At 45.3% G+C, this 19,937-nt stretch overlaps 1 protein-coding gene across 3 annotated transcripts in view; it reads left to right on the top strand.

The window, feature by feature from the left end:
• The window catches only part of Ipo5 (importin 5), a 49,917-nt gene that overhangs the window by 651 nt on the left and 29,329 nt on the right, over positions 1 to 19,937 (top strand). The window contains exons 3-6 of one of the 3 annotated variants that reach the window (XM_037208317.1): positions 6,522 to 6,628; positions 9,771 to 9,864; positions 15,681 to 15,761; positions 18,099 to 18,291. In XM_037208317.1, coding sequence (XP_037064212.1) covers positions 9,775 to 9,864; positions 15,681 to 15,761; positions 18,099 to 18,291 — 364 coding nt within the window. In that variant the 5' untranslated portion in view covers positions 6,522 to 6,628; positions 9,771 to 9,774. Of the gene's footprint in view, positions 1 to 6,521; positions 6,633 to 9,683; positions 9,865 to 15,680; positions 15,762 to 18,098; positions 18,292 to 19,937 lie in introns of those variants that run through there. The other 2 variants (XM_037208318.1, XM_028868228.1) reach the window with 2 other exon arrangements.

Raw genomic sequence — 19,937 nt, 5'->3', positions numbered from 1 at the left:
CACCATGTTCTGTTTAAGGTCTCTGGAGTCCCCTCTTTGGGCCTTCCTGGTCGCTATGGCCGCATCCTTTCAGCAGTGAACGTATTTCATCTCAGCTTTCGGAGACTACTAGTCAAGTAAATGAGGGGGAAATATTTCATCTTCAGTGTGGGGAAGCCCAATCAATCATTCAGTAACCAGAACAGGGCTTCCTTAATGAACCACCTCCTCAGCCGCTTCTTAGAGGAGTGAGAGTCCTCACCAGGGTAAAGCCAGTGTTACCTTGCAAAGGAAATGATCAGATAATGGGCCAAGGCGCCTGCTCCATGGAGCTTCGTAAACAGTTCTGTCCCCTCGAGTATGAATGGTGGGAGGCACCAGCAGGAGAGACAGCTTTGGATTGGGACATCGTATCAGCTCTAGAGAGAGGAGAACACTGGCACACAGTTATGAAAAAGTCAGCGGGACTGGCAGTGTGGCTCAGTTGGTAGAGTCCTAGTCTAGCATGCATGAAAATCTGAGCTCAATCCAGCATCAAATGAAGCCCATAAAGCCAGATGTGACAGCTCATGCCTGTGACCCCAGCATTAGGAAAGCAAAAGTAGGCTCCGCTCAGGATTTGAGGCCAACCTGGTCTAGGTAGTGAATCCCAAACCAACCAGGGATCTAGAGCAAGACCTGGTCTCAAAAAAGCCCCTCCTCGCCGGGCGGTGGTGGCGCACGCCTTTAATCCCAGCACTCGGGAGGCAGAGTCAGGTGGATCTCTGTGAGTTCAAGGCCAGCCTGGGCTACCAAGTGAGTCCCAGGAAAGGCGCAAAGCTACACAGAGAAACCCTGTCTCGAAAAACCAAAAAAAAAAAAAAAGCCCCTCCTCCTTCCAACAAACATTGTTATCCTCAGCTACATGGCAAGCCAAGGCTACATGTCTCAAATAAACAAAGTATATAAGTGGCCAAATAGTTGTTACTATGTGTGCTACTCTTGAGGAGATGTGCTCTGCTCCTTCAAGCAGTAAGCGTAGCTTCTGCTACCCTTGGCTTCCTGGCTTTTAGGGCTCACAGAAAACCAGAGAGCAAGTAGCCGACGGACTAAGACAGCTGCCATTTTTTGTTAGCAGTTACCACAAATGACGGCAGATGACAGAGGAAAACTGCTCCTAAAAACTAGGGAAGCTGTGGGGACACAAATCTGTAAGCTCCAGGGCAAACAACCCCAGGAGCTGCTGCTCTGGGGGATGCTCTATTACAGCACAATGGATTGCAGGAAGACACCCCAGGGAACTGGCCCAGCTCTCTCAGTGCACAGATAAGGCAGCCAGGAGAGCCAAGATCACAGGTGTTAGCGGAGACAGGGGTCAGGGGCCAGGGACTGCTGACCCTAGGGTCCAGTTCTTGTACTTTCCCCACCACGGAGAAAACGTAATTCATTGCTGTCAGGGAGTTCAAAAGCTACAAAGGGCTGGGGGCGGTTCAGTGACGAAAGCATGTGCCCTGCTCTGTCTGGATCTCACATGGAGGTGGAAGGACAGAACCCACTCACAGAGCTGTCCTCTGACCTCCGTGTGTGTGTGTGTGTGTGTGTGTGTGTGTGTGTGTGTGTGTGTGATGTGTAATTTTTTTTCAAAAGTTCTCCTGAGCACCCACGCAACTTTAAAAGTCGTTTTAACTTTCTGCCGATTTTCCCAGTGTGTTCTCCAACACGTCACTGTTGTCACCCCACAGTTCCACTTCGATGTGATTTTAGAAGGCACACAGCCCTGAAAACACATTCTTACTCTCCTTACACCCTGTACACATTCTTCAAAAGGGTGGGGACCATTACCTCTCTGAATGCTCAAACAAAAATGTAAGCATGAACAAAGCAAAGTCTGTAAAAGCTTAGGTTAAAACAGGAGGTGTCTGCGTGAACAAAAAGTGTGTAAATGCTTAGATTAAACTGGAGGTGTCCTGTGCTGGTCTCACTCCTCAGGTGAGGCTTTGACTCCACATTACTAAGGAAGAGGTGAAGTGAATTAGATGTCAGGAGAGCTCACAGTTAAAGAAAACTGGGGCCAGTGAGATGGATCGCTGCCCAAGTTTGATGACCTTGGATCCCATAGTAAAGGCGGAAGGAGAGAACCCACTCCATAGAGTTGTGCTCTGACCTCATGATTGCCACGACACATGTACCCACATACATACACCATGCACATGTTCACACAATAATACATTTTAAAAACATCTTAAAAGAAAATTGAATTATTTCCTTTCTATTAAGTAATCTTACCTCTCCTGATGTGTAAGAAAAAGATTAAAAAAAAAATTTGTCAAAGATAATATGAAATGACACCCTTCCCTTTGAATCTGTTTGTCCTTACAACGGTTTCTCACTCATTAGTGAATTCCTAGGTACTAAAGAAATGCTTGCAATCACAAAGGGAGAGAAATCCAGGCATGGTGGAACACACCTATAATCCCAGCACTTGGGAGGTGGAGGCAGAAGGATCAGAGTTCAAGATCATCCTCAGTACATAGAGAATTTGAGGTCAGGGTGCTCACAAAATAAAAGCCGCTGTTCTTAAAGTGTGAGGACCCGAGTTCGAATCATTAGCACCCATATAAAAAGCCGGACATGACTGTGTTACTCTGTAATTTAAATGTTGGGGGGCAGAGATGGGCAGCTCCTGAGAGCTTCCTGGCCAGGTGAGCCAGCAAGTTTCTGTTCTGTTTCAAGAGGAGATCTTATCTCGGGGCAAAGATAGACCATGGCCGGAATGTAACATCCTATCCCACTCCAATCATTCTTGAGTCTACTCTTCTTTCTCTCACTTATCGTTATGGCAAATTATCTTCTCAGTTCACTAGTTCATTATCTCAAAAGACTCTCAGCATGGGGGTGTGGTAGAATACGCCTGAGATCCTATCACTGAGGAGGTGGAGGCGGTAAGACTGTGATTTTATGGCCAACCTGATCTACATAGTAAGACCTCCTCAGAAAGAAAAAGAAACAGGGGGAGGCATCTCTGTCTTCAAGCTTACCAGTCAACCTCCACAGCCTTGTGGCTCCCACCGTAGTGAAGGGGCCCACCCAATATCCATTAAACATACAAATGGCCAAGATGTTCGCTAAATACTAATGTAGTTAGGCGTGGTACAGAGTGCAGAGAGTGGACAGAAGTGAGGAAGATGAGCAGAAAGTCCTTCAGGTTGCTAACAGTCCATCTCTCCAGGGGCTGAGTTTGCCATACGATGTCACACAGGCACTGCTCGATGGGTGTGCCACGTGGTGCTTGAGGCAAAGCATAGCCGTCCAGCGGTAAGGCATTCTCTGGGAATAGCAAAGAAGGGAAGGCTGAGTCCCGCTGGAGCTGCCCTGTTCTGTTCCTCCCCAAACACCGGCGTAGGAATGTTCAGAGGTTTGAGAGTTATGGATGCTGTCATCCATATGTTCTGAACACAAGAAAAAAGAAACTGTTAAGATGATGGGAAAAGATTCAGTAATTGAGGTCAAGATGAACTGCCTTCAGATTTGTACAGTATTTTAAAATAATAACTATACTGTATGATACAGTAATCCCTGTATCATAAAGATGAACCTTTTTCATTTAGGTTTTTGGTTTGGGTTTTTTTTGAGGGGGAAGTTGTTTTTTTGCTTTTTTGAGACCTGGTCTCACTGTGTGCCTTGGTTAGCCTGGAGCTTGCTATGTAGACCTAACTGGTCACAAACTCATAGAGATCAGCCTGCCTCTACCTCCTGAGGGCTGGGGCTGATGGTGTGCACCACCAGTCTTGGTTCAGTATTTTTTTAAATTAATTTAGTTATTTATTGCATGTATATGAATTTGCACATGTGTATGTCCAGTGTTCATGTAACTCAGTGCCTGTGGATGTCAGGGGACAATTTGCAGAAATCAGTTCTCTCCTTCTACCACGGAGGTCACAGAATCGAACTCAGGTTGTTAGGCTTAGACTGGCAAGTGCCTTTACAGCCTAAAGCGTCTCCCCAGCCTCAGTCCAACCTTCTAAAGTACACAGTTGTTAGTTTAGAATATCCAGAAGTGTACATCCGTTACCACTGCTGTATTCATGAACCTCTTCATCACCCCGGGCCTAGATTGCTTTCTGCTACTCAGAAATTTACTCAGAATAAACACCATGACCAAAAGCAACTTGGAAAGAGCTTATACTGTACCTCATAAATTATAGTCTATCATAGAGGGGGATCAAGGTAGGAGCAAGGCAGGGCCTTGATGCAGAAACCAACAGAGAATGGATGCTTAAAGGCTTGTGTGGCTGGCTTTCAACCTTCCCACCGTGGGCTGGGCCGTCCCACGTCAATCGACAACCAAGAAAACACCCCACAGACTTGCTTACAGGCTAATCTGATTTAGGCAGCTCCTCAGGTGAAGCTCGCTCTTCCCTGATGACTGTGGGTTGTGCCAAGTAGACAGTTGAAGAAACTATGCCCCCCCCCCAAAAGAAGCTACATAACTATCAGTAGTATTCTACTCACTCACCTCTCTCCTCTGTCCCATCCCCCAGGCATATGGCAACTATTTATTCTGGACATTTCACAGAATATTTGGGTATTTGTGTCTGATTTCACTTTGTATGATGATCCTAATAGTTCATTTAATCCTGGGATGTGAGTTCATTTGAGTGGTTCTTATTAGGGCCTCAGTTGATTGCAGAAAATGAACACACCTCATAGAGGGTAATCTGTTTTACTGAGTTGATTAATTACAAACGTTGAATCACATCCCTCACATCCCTTCACAGCAGTAGCCTTGTATTTTTACCAGACAACTGGGTACCACAAAGTAGCCAACTGGAAAAACAATATATTAACCATCACAGGACCTTTGTCAAAACTGGGAGCTAGGCATGATGGCACAGTCCTGTTATCCCAGCACTGGGGAGATGGCAGCAGGATAATCAGGAGCCCAGCCTCCTAAGTGCTGGGATTACTGGAAGAAACCATTGCTCCTAGCATCTGTGTCTTTTCTTACGTAGGTGTTTACAGCTCTGCTTTCCCTGTGAGCCTGCTGTCATGGCGTTCTGTAAGAGCTGCTGGCAGACAGTTGTATCATTCTTCTCTGGTATTTTCTAATTTCTCTTGTGAGTTCTCTAATACAGCTGCCATTGAAGGTTGTACTGGTAAATCTCCACATATATGTCAAGTTCTTTGACTTCTGGTAGTCTTGATATCTAATCTCAATCTATTGTGGTCAGAGAGCAAGTGTTTTTTGCTTCCAACCTTTTAAAAATCGGATCCACTCTGGACTATGCTGTGTACAGGCTGGGGAAGTGTGCACCCAGAGATGTTCATTGGGCGGTGTGTCCTGTGCAGATGTAGTAGAGGCACTGGGTTCGCAGCATGTCTTGTCTACTCCGTCTTCTCTCTATATGCCGTTAACCATCAGTTACTGCTGAGAGCAGGAACTGAAGTCCCAGACTGTTCTCACTGAATCGTCTTATTTCTTAAGTGGGGCAGATTTCACTTTGTGTATTTGGGCCTTACTGTTAGTTATGTGTGTTTAAAACTTCTATGTCTGAGCTGGCAAGATAGATCAGCCAATAAAGGCACTTGCCGCCAAATCAGATAATCTGAGTTCAATCCCTGAGACCCACATTAGAAAAGGAGAGAGCCAGCTCTGACTCTTTTACCCACTCCACAGAGACGTGTGGGGGTTAGGTTTATTTATTTTAACCTGTATCGTTCTGATTGGTTGACCCTTTTGTAATAGGAATATCCCATCACAAATGACATTTTGGTTTAAAAAATGTGTGTGTGATGTATGTATGTGGGTGTAAGTGTGCCACACACAGAGTTCAGAAGACAACTTTGTGGGAAGTTGGTTCTCTCCTGCCTTTACGTGGGTTCCAAGGATTGAACTCATTTGGCTTTTTGAGACCTGAAACTCGAGGTCCTTGAAGGTCCTCAGACTTCAGGTGCCCACTCTACCTAGCTCTCAAGACACCTTGGGTCCCGGCTCTCCTTTGTGTGATGGAAGTGCTGTCCTCTCAGCCTTCTTTTGGAAACTGTTTATGTGATGTGTCTTTTTCCATTCTTTTCCATTCAACATATTTGCGTTCTAAGTAAAAACATTAATCTTAAAAATGAAATCCTTCTGCTAAGTCTATTTTTACTTCATGTTTAAAATGCAGCAAAGGGGACATTATTTAAATCCATTTGCCACATTTAAATGAAGTCATCATCCAGAAAATTCTATTTTTCTTTAGCTCTTGACCAGTACTTGATTTAACTTTTTTATACCATTTATTTGTGTGTGCTTGTGTGTCTATTTGTCTGTGTGTGTGTCTCTGTGTGTGTGTGTCTGTGTGTGTGTGTGTGTGTGTGTGTGTGTGTGTGTGTATCTGTGTGTAGACATCAACAGACAACTTGGGGGAGTCAGGTCTCTTTTTCTCCTGTAGGTCCTGGGGATCAAACTCAGGTCATCCTAGAGGGTTGGGACTAAGTCATGAGTTTTTATTCTATAAGATCTGATTTGACTTGAGCCGATTGTCTTCTAAAGGTCCCCAATTCTATTTCTGTCAAACCAGCAGGGAAAGGAAATTCCTAAGCAAGGAACACCGCTCAGAAAGTGCTGTGCCATGTCTCCAAATCCCTGAGAATCAAGTAAAAAAAACTGGGAGCAACAGAAAACACTGTAGGTAACTGATGTATTCAAGTCCTTTAGTTAATCTAAACTACAAACTATATAAACAACTGTTTAGTTACTTATTTTATTCTCTAGCAAAGCACTATCCAATAGGAATCTAAGCCAAAAACTCAAACCACATGTTACTTCTGAGTTTCTAACTAGCCATCCTTTAATAAGCAAAGAGAGATAGCTGAAATGATTGATATATGTAATAATATAGTTTATAAATTTCATTAATTGACTTTAACCCAATATACTATTTGTACATGATGTTATTAACGTCTTATTGTCTTTAAAATTTCATGTGTATTTTGCAACTGAAGACACATCTCCTTTTGAACTAAACACCTTTCGAGTCATCAACAGGTACACACCTTTAATCCCAGCACTTGGGAGATACTGTATGATCTCTGTGAATTCTAGCCCAGCCAGGGCTACACAATTCGACCCTGCCTCAACAAACAAAACTAAACTAAGACTGATAACACAACTGCCACTCCTAACATAGATCTCTTGACATACAAACTTACATTGGGGTGTCTATTGTTTAATAATCACTGAATATTTATTTAGTTTTCAGGGTTTTCTTTTTTTTTTTTTTGCTTTTGTTTTGTTTTTGTTTTTTTGTCAAAGCCTTATGTAGCCCAGGCTGTCTTCATCTCTCTATGTAGCCACATCCTGAGTACTGGGATTATAGGCATAAATCTTCAGGCTTCCTTTAATGCAGTGCTGTCAGATCCAGGACCTCACACATGCTTGGCAAGCACTCTACTAACTGACCTATATCTCCAATCCCTGCATATAGATTTTAAATATATAAAATATGCACTGTATAGACCGCCATTTAAAATACATACACACATACATATACAAATATATATAAAATATAGCAGGTACTGAGCAAAAACTAGAAATCGGGTATACCCTGAGGAAGCCTCTAGATAATTTGTCTTGTTTCATTGTTACCCTAGTTAATTAAAAATCAGTTAGTATGTGATTCCCTCAAATTTAAGAACTTTGGATGAGGAAGAAGCACACTCAGAATCATGTTCACTATTAACACACATAAATGTATATGTCAAAATAAATCGACTCCAAATTAATGTGTGAAGTGGTCTGACCTTGAAAAAAGTAATGTGGCCAAAGAATGACTTCCAGGTGGAACACCAATTGTACAAATAGTTGTGGTGGCCTCCTGTAGAGAAAGAACTCTGTCAGTGTGGCAGCTGAAACCAGAAAGGGAAATTTCTCCACAAATCAGCTAAATTCTGCTGTGAAAACCGTGGCTGGCTCTCACACCTACAAGTGGATTCCAGGGTATCTGGCCAGAATCTGCAAGACCTGGCTCCGGGTGACGTAAGACCAATCTTTTTTTTTTTATTTTTTTTTATTTATTTATTTTTTTTCGAGACAGGGTTTCTCTGTGTAGCTTTGGGCCTTTCCTGGAACTCACTTGGTAGCCCAGGCTGGCCTCAACCTCACAGAGATCCGCCTGGCTCTGCCTCCCGAGTGCTGGGATTAAAGGCGTGTGCCACCACCGCCCGGCTAAGACCAATCTTTAAAATCACCTAAGAGAAAATATTTAAGACTTTCAAAAAGCAGAATCACCAACAAGAAATAAAAAACTTCAAGTCAAATCCTACGAGTTGCTGAGCTGTAGATCTTACCTGCACGACACATGCTGTTGAAACCTATTACTCAGAGGAGGTAGTGTCCTTTGGACACAAGATGAATTTTTTTAACCCACTGTCATCCTGGGCCTAGGCAATACTTTGGACACAGTAAGTTCTCAACAGTCTGGGCAAAAGCACTGGGATAAACATGTGGCTGTGAGAGCCAGCCAAGGTTTTTACGACAGAATCTGATTTGTAGAGAAAGGTCCGCAACTCTGATTGGGTTCTTTCTCCACAGGAAGCCAGCAGCACATCTATTTTGTAGAACTAGTTTTCAACTTGGGATAATCTTTCATTCTTGGGCCACCTTCTTTTAATGTCAGACTATGTCACACATTAATTTGGGAGTCGATTCTATTTTATTTTGACATGAGCACTTGTGATTGTGAATGGTGGTCATGATTCTGAGCAGGCTTCTTCCTCCAAGTTCTTTGATTTGAGTGAGCCCTGCTCTCTCCGGCTTGGGCAGTCCCAGCTAGAAAGGCAGACCGGTGCTAATGTCTAAGCACTGGAGTGGAGAGAGGAGAGAGAGACAGAAGAGATGGGGGCGGGGGGTTAAGACAGACAGACAGGGTCTGTCTCTGGGCCCCTCCGCGAGGGCCCGCATCGACTAAGGCCAGTGAGTTAGGGAGTGTCTCACGACTTCTCCCAACCTTAGCGAGCAAAGACGCCCCAAACACCGGGACCGGTCGCGGGTCCCGGGTGGGCGCGTGTGTGCTCCGGTCGCGGGCGGGAGAGTCCCAGGACGAGCAACCCCCTCTTGGGGCAGCCCAGGGACGTGAGTCACAGGGCAGCGGCGGGAAGGGGTGGCCTGAGTCACAGCCCAGGGGGGGAGACGGCAGGGCCAGGCCGACGGAGGGGTCTGCAGAAGCCGAGGGCCGCGCGGCTGGGGCGATCGGGTTAGCGGTCCCGGAGCTCCGGACCCCGAGGGCGCGGCCACGCGCCGGGCGGGCCGCAAGGCAAGGGACCCGCGGCAGCCGGCGGCGCCGAAATCTCCCGCGCTCCGGCGCTTGGCCCCTCCTCCCAGGCCGGGCCTCACGCCCCCCGAGGCGGCCGGGCCAGGCCGGCTCCTCCCCGCCCGCCCCGCGCGGCCCACCCAACCCCGGTCCTCGCCGCGCAGCCGCCCGCCCGCCGGCCCCGCCCCGCCCCCGGCGCGCGCTGGAGTGACGACACCGCAGGGTGCGTGGCCAATCGGCGCGGCCCTCGCGGGGGAGGGGGGCGGGGCGCGGCCTCGGACACGCCCCCGCCGGGGCCGCGAGCCAATGAGGCGCCGGCGCCGGCGGCCGCGGCGGGGTGAGAGGGCGCGCGGCCCCGCCCCGGCCGCCCCCCCCGGCCCCCTCGGCCCCGCCCTTCCCGCCCGGCCCCCCAGCCCCGCGCCGCCGCTGGTGCCGGTCGCCGCGCTGGGCCCGCCCCCAACCCTCCCGCCGGCCCGCCAGCGCGCCTCACGGCTCCCTCCTTCTCTCTCTCACGCCTAGCGCAATGGCGGCGGCCGCGGCGGAGCAGCAACAGTTCTACCTGCTCCTGGGAAACCTGCTCAGCCCCGACAATGTGGTCCGGAAACAGGCGGAGGTAAGCGGATCGGCGGCCCCGCGGCCCCGCGGCCGCCCGGCGCGGCCATCCTTCCCCTCGGCCCTCGGAGCTCGTCGGCCGAGCGGCGCAGGTCGGGCCCGGCCACCCGGCCACCCGGCCGCCCGGCCGACAGCGGGCCCCGCAGCCCACGTGCGCGGCTCCCGCCCGGCCCCGGCCCTTCCGGGCCCGTGCAGCGGTGGCGCCGGTTGCCTCCCCGCCGCCGACCCGCGCACACGTGCCGCCCCGCCTGACGCACCGCCCCGCCCGCGAGCCCCGCACCCCGTGCCCGGCCGCCCGGCCGGCCCACCAGCCCTCCCGGGCGGCCAGACCCCGGCAGCTCGGGGCCCGTCCCGCTCCCCCACCCCGGCCGCTGCCTCCCCCATCCCAGCCCCGGGAAACATGTGTCCTGCTGCCTGTCGCTGCCTTGCGGCGGCTCTCCCGGAGCCCCTCTCTGGTTTCTAGAACGAACTGCACAAGCCGGTCCCTTCCAGCCCTCGGGAAGTTGCCTTGAAGGGATTCTTGCTGACCCACCTCACTCTGCCCCTCTTCCAGTTTTGTCTGATCTCTAGAGACTAGGGCTTAGAAATGGGATGGACTGGGCACTGTGGCTGTCCAACGGGGCCGGGGCCGGTGCTTTTCGGATGACCCCAATCGTTCTTGGCTCCAGAGAGTTTGATTTCACATGCCATTGTAAGCCGTTTTGCAAGCTAACAGTAAGACTGTTTGGTTGAATGGAAGACGGATGATACATTGTTAATGCTGAAACCGGGATTTTTGTGTGGTAACTTCTAGGAAAGTTGATACGTGTTCTTTGCGACCATGTGTCAGAAGTTTTGGGGAGACTCGCTGAAGAGTGTTTGGATACCTTTACAGACCAAAGATGTATTTTACATATAGCTAGTGAGGTTGGCATGTCTTTTGTATTTATCGGTCTAAAGTTGAGAGCTGTCTTTTAAAACAGAGTCAATCTGCTTTGAGTAGAAAGGATATTCCGGTCACACTTAGTTTAGTAAGTAAATGTGTTGGAAACTTCTGTATGAAACGGAGCTTTAAACTGTGTCTTTATTAAAAAAATTAATTCTGGGGGGAGGGGAGATGACCAGGTTTGTAGTTTACACAGGCCCTCAAACTTGTGGCATACCCCTGCTTATGCCTCCTGAGTGTTGGGATTTCGAACACGAGTTTCCTTATTCATGAAATATACAATGTATGGGGTGAAATTAAAACAATACAGTTTTTAACCCGTTTTCCATGTTAGTATTAAATAGTCTTCCTTGGAAATGTAACAAGCCTCACTAATGTGTACATCAGTGTTATTTTGAATGGGTGTACAGTACACATTCTGCAATTGGATTTTCCACTCAGTTCATTTCACATTGTCACCTAGAAGACCATACATTATATAGATAAAGTGCATTATTTATATCCTCATCTTATGAATGGGTAGCTGATGCTTCTAGTGTCTTCAGAGAGTACTGCTCATACAAGTACATGTATTCTTGTCTATGCATGCTTTGCAAGGTTTTTTTTTTAAGGTAGTATATGTATTTAGAAGTAGTATGCATGTATTACTTGCAACAATTTGCACTTGGGATATGATGATGCCCAACATTTGATACTTTCTGCAAACTCGAGGAAATTTTTTTAAACCAAAGCAAGTTCTTAATCCCACCCTATAATAGAAATTTCCCTGTGTTGCAGAGCAGAACTGCATTGTAATTAGTAAGCTAGTTTAATTCTCCCCCTTCCCTCCAGTTGCTTAAGTCTCTATTGTCCAGCCTGGTGGGGAATCTCTCTTCTATTGAACTAAATACCAGTGTCTGGTTCAGCTTGAATTCCAATTTGGTGCCTGTTGTAAATCTTTTATCTCTTACATCACTTTAGGGATAGTTAGTAGCATTCAGCACATTTTCTCATAAAGAACAATCGGAAATAAGTATTGTTAGTACTGTCTCTATTCCTAGCAAAAACATTCAGATACTACATTTTTGCTCAATACATCTTGAGAACATGCTTATATAGAAAGTATGTATTGTGATACAGTATTTTTCTTAGTTTGACAAAAGAGTAAATTAGGGGGAGGGGCTCCTTGATACCATATAGTCTACTAAGTTGTAAGTTTCATAGAAAAGCAAATATTTTAGGGGAAATGGCTGCTCAAGAGCTCTCAGCACCCCTCTTTTGTCTGGGGAAATGAGCCTTTTTATAAGTAACCTAAACAAAGTTGAATCCTAAGTCTGATAAAACAAATATGGAAATGTTTTGCTGGAGCTGAAAAGTTGACATGGGTTCTGTGAATATATTTGTAATTTACTCAACCAAAATAAAATGGTTAATTGACATATAAATACCAAATTCTTTTTGGTTTTTCGAGACAGGGTTTCTCTGTGTAGCTTTGCGCCTTTCCTGGAGCTCACTTGGTAGCCCAGGCTGGCCTCGAACTCACAGAGATCCGCCTGGCTCTGCCTCCCGAGTGCTGGGATTAAAGGCGTGTGCCACCACCGCCCGGCTAAATACCAAATTCTTGACTGAGGTCACTTTTACTCATGAAGTCAAATACAATGAAAGTCATATTGTGCTTTGTTGAAGTGATTGAAAAACTTTAAGTCTTCTAGGATGTTTCTCCATTTGTATTCTCCCTTTAATAAACTTTTTTTTTCAAATCTACAAGGACTTTTCCTACTTTACAGAAAATGTTTCTCATATTTAAGGAAATGATTTTTGAGCTGGGTGTGGTAGCACATGTCTTTAATTCCAGTATAGGGAGGCAGAGGCAGGAGGATCTCTTTGAGTTCAAGGCCAGCCTGATCTATTGAGTTCCAGTCCTGCCAACCAGGCCTACATAGAGACCAATTTCAAAGCAAAAAGAAAGAGAATATTGAATGCCCATGTGTCTCAGAATACAATAATTAACACGAATAAGCAATTAAATAAATTGACTAGCAATTCAAAGGCATTCATGGTATTCATAACTGGGCATTTTTATTTGCCAGTGTATTTATTAATTGTATATGAATTTTAATTCCTAATATTTCTCCTCATTAATATTTGTGTTGAGGAAGGGTAACAGTGGAAAATATACTTGATTAAGGAGCTAAGGTGTTTACAAAGTAGAAGTTCCTTGTTCACTCTTTTGCATTTTCTCATGCAAGGAGCTGTCATAAATATTTATGGAATGAATGAGATGAGTACTTAACATTTCTCCTTTGTGGGCAGGGAAAGGGGAGCCAGGGATCTTGATATGTTGTGATTATGTATAGTGGGATCAAATAGGGTCAAAATTTTGTTTGTCCCAAGCTAGTAATGGACACTGGACATGCCAGAGTAATGCTAGGAATAGTCCTTGTATTTCAGTGTCCTGGATATTTGGTATAGAAAAATGAACAAATTCAATGTCTGCCTTTGTGTAACTTTGCCCAGGCTAAGGAGATAGGCTGGACTCCAGCTTTTTCCTTCTGCTAAGCCCTGCTTTGCTGATCTTCTGAAGTGAGTGCAGCATACAAATGGACAGACCCTCTTTATGAGTTCCATGCCATTCGTACTGAATTTTCCCATCATGAACCATTCATCCTGGAACCATGTTGATATTTGATAACGTTGTGTAAGAACGGGCATAGTGACACCAGGAGGTCCCACCTGGGTAAGATGGCAGTCCTCAGGAGTTGAGTGATTGCCCAGGGGAGACATTACTTGTTCATGGTTGGTAGCCTCTCCAGTGGGTCTGAGTGCTGGGTGCAAGGAATGAAGAAATATTTATTACATTGTTCCTGTTCTGTAGGACTTCCCTATGTTTGGGGCTTTTTATTTGGGGTAGGGTAGTTTGTCGTTTGCTTATTATTTGTATTTTTGTTTTTCAGACAAGAGTGCCTCACCCTATGACCCAGGCTGGCCTGGAACTCCAGGCAGTGTTACCCTCGATTTGGTCTCCAAGTGCTGTAATTACAGGCATGAGCCACCACAGCCAGCTCTGAGACCTTTTTTTAGTGACACCTTCGCTGGATTTTTTGCTTTGGTTAAAAATTAAGTGAAAAATTTCAAGATACATAACCATTTTTGTAATCAGCCTTGTGAATATCTTTTACATAAATTATCTTATTTTTGTATAAATAAATTCAGCCCAGCTTCTCAGCTGTGCATACCTTCCGGCACGGTTGTCAGCATTGTTAGGTCCTGGGTTTATTACAGTGGACCTGGGGGTCTTTGTCCACCTTCCTCCACTACGATGTTTAAGAGTTTGGAAATAGTGTGGCCCTGTATAAACAGAAGTCTGAGTCAGCTAGCCCCCAGGAATGAAACCAGAGAGATTGGAAGGATGGTTGCTATGGAAGATGAGGTTTCTGTCCTTGTTCTCATCATCTTAAGTCATTCAAGGGATGAAACTTGACCACCTTGTCTCTCAGTATCCCAGGGACACTAGGAAGGGCTTAGAAGGGCATAAGGGACACGTGGGACATGGGTAACCTTAATTGTCCTCCTATGTCAGTTATGAAAATCCAGGGACATCAGGCAAGCTCTTCAAACTTAGACTGCTAAGAAATTAATATCTACTTTAGGCAGGTGGAAAGAGATCGGTTACTAAAGGCTTTTCCAGGTAAAGTATTCCAAATGTACTTAAATGATTCAGTGTCCCAGTAAAAGAGGTCCGTAGTTAGGCATTCTGCACATGAATTCTTGTCAATAAGTTGAGGGATCTAGTCTAACAATTTGTTTCTATTTTGAGATTTTAATGTAATTACCTTTCTCCCTTCCCATTGTACCTTCCAAACCCTCCCATGTACCCTTTCCTGCTCTCCTTCAAATTTGGGGCTGTAAAAAAAAGGAGGGAAAAAAAAAGCTAATTGTTACTGCATGCATATGTGTATGTGCATATACGCTCCTGACTCTGGCCTGCTCGGTCTCTGTTACTTGTATGTGTGCTTTCCGGGCTGACGGGCAGTGAACAGCCGGATTGCGCTCTTTGCTTCTGATTGCTGTCGCCTACCTTTTTATGGCTAACAAGTTTGTTCTGGTACTAGAAAGGGAAAGGAAAGCCCTCTGACTCACAGAACCTTTTGAACAGATCCAGATTCAACACTGTCTGTCTGTCTGTCTGTCTGTTTGTTGGGTTTGGGGAGGGGCAGATTTCTCTGGACAACAATCATTTGATTTTTTTAAAATTATATAATGTATTAGAGTAATCCTTCCCTGAAAATACAGCATAAAGAATTTGGATACTTTCCCTTTTTTTTTCTGCTACTTTATCTAATTTGATGTTGTATGTAATTGTGATTTGAACCAACTCTCCATAATCTACAAAAGTGTTGACAAGATAAAGTAGTTCCCTGGAATATCAGGTGATATCAAAGTGCGTGTTTATTTTGTGGTATTATATTATAGGATTTTTGTTTTGTTTTGTTTTTTAATGTATCTATACGGATGCCTTGTGCCCATGGAGAATAGAAGAGGGTGTCAGAGCTCTTGGAACTGGATTAGGCTTTGAGACCCATAATGTCCATGCTGTCACCGACCAGGTCCTCTGCAAGAACAGCATGTGTTCTTAACTACTGAGCCATCTTTCTAGATCCACATTTGTCAATTTTTGTATGATTGTGGGACATGGATTTTTGTTGACCCAGAGGACAGAAGTTTTGAAAATACACAAAAATGAAGAGGAGAGTAGAGAGCTCTGTGCTCACCTGTCTAGAGTATACTTCACATCACAGAAGGAACTGTCACCATCAGTCCCAACTCCCTGCGTCCCCATCTTGATTTCCTCACCGATTTCCTCATAGGATTTTCTAAGATTGTATTCCAACCTCTCGTTATCTCTCATGCAGGAAACCTATGAGAATATCCCAGGCCAGTCCAAGATCACATTCCTCTTACAAGCCATCAGAAATACAACAGCTGCTGAGGAGGTAATACTTCAATATTTGAAAATAATTCTCATGAAATAAACTGTAGTGTTAGATGATGGTCAGAGTGCTGATAAGAATTTTAACGATTCGTTACTAAGTATTAGAATTTTCTTTTTACAACATAGACATCTTTAAGGTAGATAAAAGTCAGTAGCTTTATGTATAATTACTTTTTAAAAAATTTGTTTATTTAGTTTTGAGATGGGAATCAGTGTACCCTAGGCTGACCTGGACATTTACAGTCTCACCACCTCTACCTAGGTGCTTGGCATCACACACAGCAAATCATTTCTGTAGCTATAAAAATTGGTTTCTTTCATTTAACTGTCTCATTCTAAAGAAAGAAAGTTCTATTCACAAAGCATTTGGGGGGAAATTTTTAGATTTACTTAGTATACATGAGTATATATGTGTGCACCACATATGTGCCTATGGATTGTTGTGAACCAGCATGTGGGTGCTGGGAATGGAACCAGGTTTTCCTCAAGAACAGCAAGTGCCTTTAACTGCTGAGCCATCTCCAGCCCCAGCCCCTCGCACACATTTTAATGTTAATCACATATTTTGAAAATATATTTATAAAATATTTGCATATGGCCATCTCTAGATGAAGTTCATGTGCTGAAGAGAAGCATAAGAACAGTTTTTAGGGTCTGTAGATCTGGCTGCTCTGGAACTCGCTCTGTAGACTAGGCTGGCCTCGAACTCAGAGCTCCGTCTGTCTTGGGGATGGGACGGGAGTGGGGTGGGGTGTTGGGTAGGGAGCCTTCAGTGCTGGGATTAAAGGCGTATGCCACCACACCTAGCTGCCTATCTATCTTTATTTATTTATTTAAGAAGGACCATTTTACCAGCCTGGGCTACAGAGTGAGTTCCAGGAAGGGCACAAAGCTACACAGAGAAACCCTCCCTGTCTCAGGAAGAAAGAAAAAAGGGGACCATTTTAATGTAGATTTAAGCACAAAAGAGACATCCCAGATCTTTGTCTTTAAAATATGTATGTGTTCCTGTGTATTTGGAGGCCAGAGGTTGATTTCAGGTCTCTTCCGTAATTGCATTCCACTTTCTTGTTTGAGATAGGGTCTCTCACTGAACCTGGAACTTATTGATTTGGCTAGACTGACTGGTCAGCAAGCCAGTTAGTTTCTCCTGGCTCTGGTCTCCCAGCGCTGGGGTTGTAAGCATTATGTTACATACCTGGCCTGTTACAAGCACTTTGCTAACTGAGCCATCTCTTCAGCCCACCTTCTTAAAAAAAAAAAGTCTCACATTATAGCCCAGACCAGCCTTAAACTTGTGACAGTCTCCTGAATCTGCCTAGCCAGAGAGTTATTATTTTTAGTGACTTATTTAATGTAATTAGATTCAGATGTACTGGAATTTCAATGCATTTCCCCTGTGGTAAAATGGAGCTATTTACTGGGCTCTTTGCTACTCTTGAATGTTTAGTACCTAATTTTCATTGTTTCCTACCATAAAGTAATATCCTGATAGTATTGGATATCTCTTACTTTGGCAAGTGTTGAATGCCCAGGTCTAGAAAGTCTAGAGATCCTACTCACCTTGCATATATAGGAAGGTCACAGAGGCTTCTTTGAACAGTTACACCACATGTAAATGCTTCTGGTCATGCTTGATTGTCACACTTAGAAAACTGTATGAAATAACCACTTTGTGTCATTCGGAATGGGGTGAAGAAGCTCACAGGGTGATTGTCATGGCAACAGCTAGCTGTTAGCTAGCCGGTTAACAAGCTGGCTCTCTAACATTGTGAATTGGACAGCGGCTGTGGATTGGCCTCCACATCTTGATTGTGGCATTGCCTCAGCTTCTCTTAAACTCAAGGACTATCACACAGAAGCCATCATAAATAAAAAGTTCTCCACAGATTTGAAATGGGAATCTAAGAATGTATCCATTGAGACTGATCAACACTGGGTAGATACTGGGAACCTGTGGGGTTTGCTCACACTAAAGAATCATAAAGATAATAGATATAACGTTCTACCGAAGAGACCGAATGAAGAAGGGCAGCTCCATGATGAGAACAGTCCAAACTGAGCAGAAGGTTAGGTAGGAAAGGTTTCTGCTGTAGAGCAAAGCCAGGTGGGCAGGTGCTGAACGGTCCTCAGAGTGTCAGGGCAAGATGTTCCCTGGATTCTCCAGTGTTGGTTTCTTACCTGTGCTTTCTAGAGAGGCTATTGTGACTGTTCTAAAAACTAAAGGGTGCTTTGAAATGAGTGTAAAAGTAGGGCAGTGAGACCTGTCAATGGCAGAGGGTTGGAAATGTTTCCTCTGGTAAGTCATGAGGTTAATAACAGTGTTATCTATTTATAGGCTAGACAAATGGCCGCCGTTCTCCTGAGACGTCTTTTGTCCTCTGCATTCGATGAAGTCTACCCAACTCTTCCATCCGATGTCCAGACTGCCATCAAGAGTGAACTGCTAATGATTATTCAGATGGAAACGCAATCCAGCATGAGGAAGAAAATTTGTGACATTGCTGCGGAACTGGCCAGGAATCTAATAGGTGTGTGCACAGTGGGGGAGGCTGTGCTTGTTGCTGCGTTTGCTAGTTTGCGCGGATTTTGAGACAGCCTTGGTTAATCTTAAGTTGTCCTAGACCTCCCTGTAGCTCAGGTTGACCCAGAAGGCACGATGCCCTGTCCCTTCTGCCCGCTGGGTAGCAAGTGTGCACTAACATGCCTGGCCCTTTTCTTCTCCTTCCACCTTTTGAGTCAGGCTCTGTAGAGGCCAGCAGACTTCACTCACGTGAGTCCTCCCGCAGCTTCCTGAGTGCTGAGGGGGCAGGTGAGACTCTCCATGCCCAGCTTTACTGGTCCTTTTTATTTCCCCCAAACTGGAATAGTTTAGAATATTTATAGATGCCAAAGAAGTGTTCATTCTTCCAAAATGATTATGATTATAGAGTCTACATTTAAAGTCAAAAATTACAGATGTTTATGTAATCTAATTCTAATACTTTTAACAATTGCCATTCAAAGTGCCAATGTAGACTTTGTGTTTTTGTGATTCAGGGTCTCATACGGCACAAGCTTGCTTTGAACTTGCTAACTGCCTCCATATCCCAGGTGCTGGGGTTACAGGCACGTGTTACTGTGCCGATGTTTTAAGGATTTTTCTTTCTTTCCTGAGTTGGGAACACAACCTCATACATGCCAGACAATCATTCTACTACTGAGCTACAACTAAAGCCCCCGAAAGCTTGAAAAGTGTGAGGTGGGGGTATTGTCACCCTTAGGTTGGTATTTCGTTGGCCGGGGTGTGACTCAGTGGTGAGTACTTGACTAGCATGCTCAAGGCTTAGGATTTAATGCCTGAACCCCAAATGGAAGTAAGGAGCAGGAGCCTGGTTCTGTCTTTAACGTCCAACTTTTTAAAATTAAGGTAATGGGGGGATAGAAAGAGAATAATAGTAAAGGGAGAGAAGACAAAACCAGGACTCAGCGTGGTGCCTGGCGGGCCTCACTTGTAGACAGTTCCTTGTGCCAGTGTGAGCAGTGGGTCTCCTGAGGAGCACGGTACCTTGTCTAGTTCCTTACATGTCCAGGCCAGCCTTTAACACGGGGCCGTCCTTTCCCTTCAGCCTCCTACCTGCTGGGATTGCAGATTGGCTGGAGTCCATTCTTTGCTAAATTGTTCCCCCATTTGCAGTACTAAGGGTTGAATATAAAGCCTCATGCATGCTAGGCCACTGAGGGCCGCTAGGCAAAGACTACTTTACCACTATCCCTAAGCTGGCCTTGAACTTGTGGTTTTCCTGTCCCAGCCTCCTGAGGAATTAGGATTTTAGGCCTGCATCACCAGGTCTGGCTTAAAATTCATGTTTTCAGTCTTGTTAAGTGAACGTGGATGGTACCTGATAGATAGCACTTAGACTGCACAGTACGTGCTCTACTGCAGTGACAGAGGACAAGGCCAGTCTGGGACTAGACAGTGAGACTCTGCCTGAGAAAACGAATGTGGGTCCTGGGGTTCCTGGGGTTTTCTCCAGTTTGAAAGTGATAATAACATTGATTTCAAGTTTGGCTCTGCCTAACAGCATGCTTGCGTGCGTGCGTGCATCTATGACCAACTGCTTATGCAAATGAGCTGCCTCTACAGCCCGAGCATAGGCAGTGCTCTCCGCAGCAGAAGCTGCAGGTGCACAGTTGT

The sequence above is a fragment of the Peromyscus leucopus genome, chromosome 9, assembly GCF_004664715.2.
Source record: "Peromyscus leucopus breed LL Stock chromosome 9, UCI_PerLeu_2.1, whole genome shotgun sequence".
Classification (NCBI taxonomy): Eukaryota; Metazoa; Chordata; class Mammalia; order Rodentia; family Cricetidae; genus Peromyscus; species Peromyscus leucopus.
This window is presented reverse-complemented; position numbering and strand designations above follow the sequence as displayed.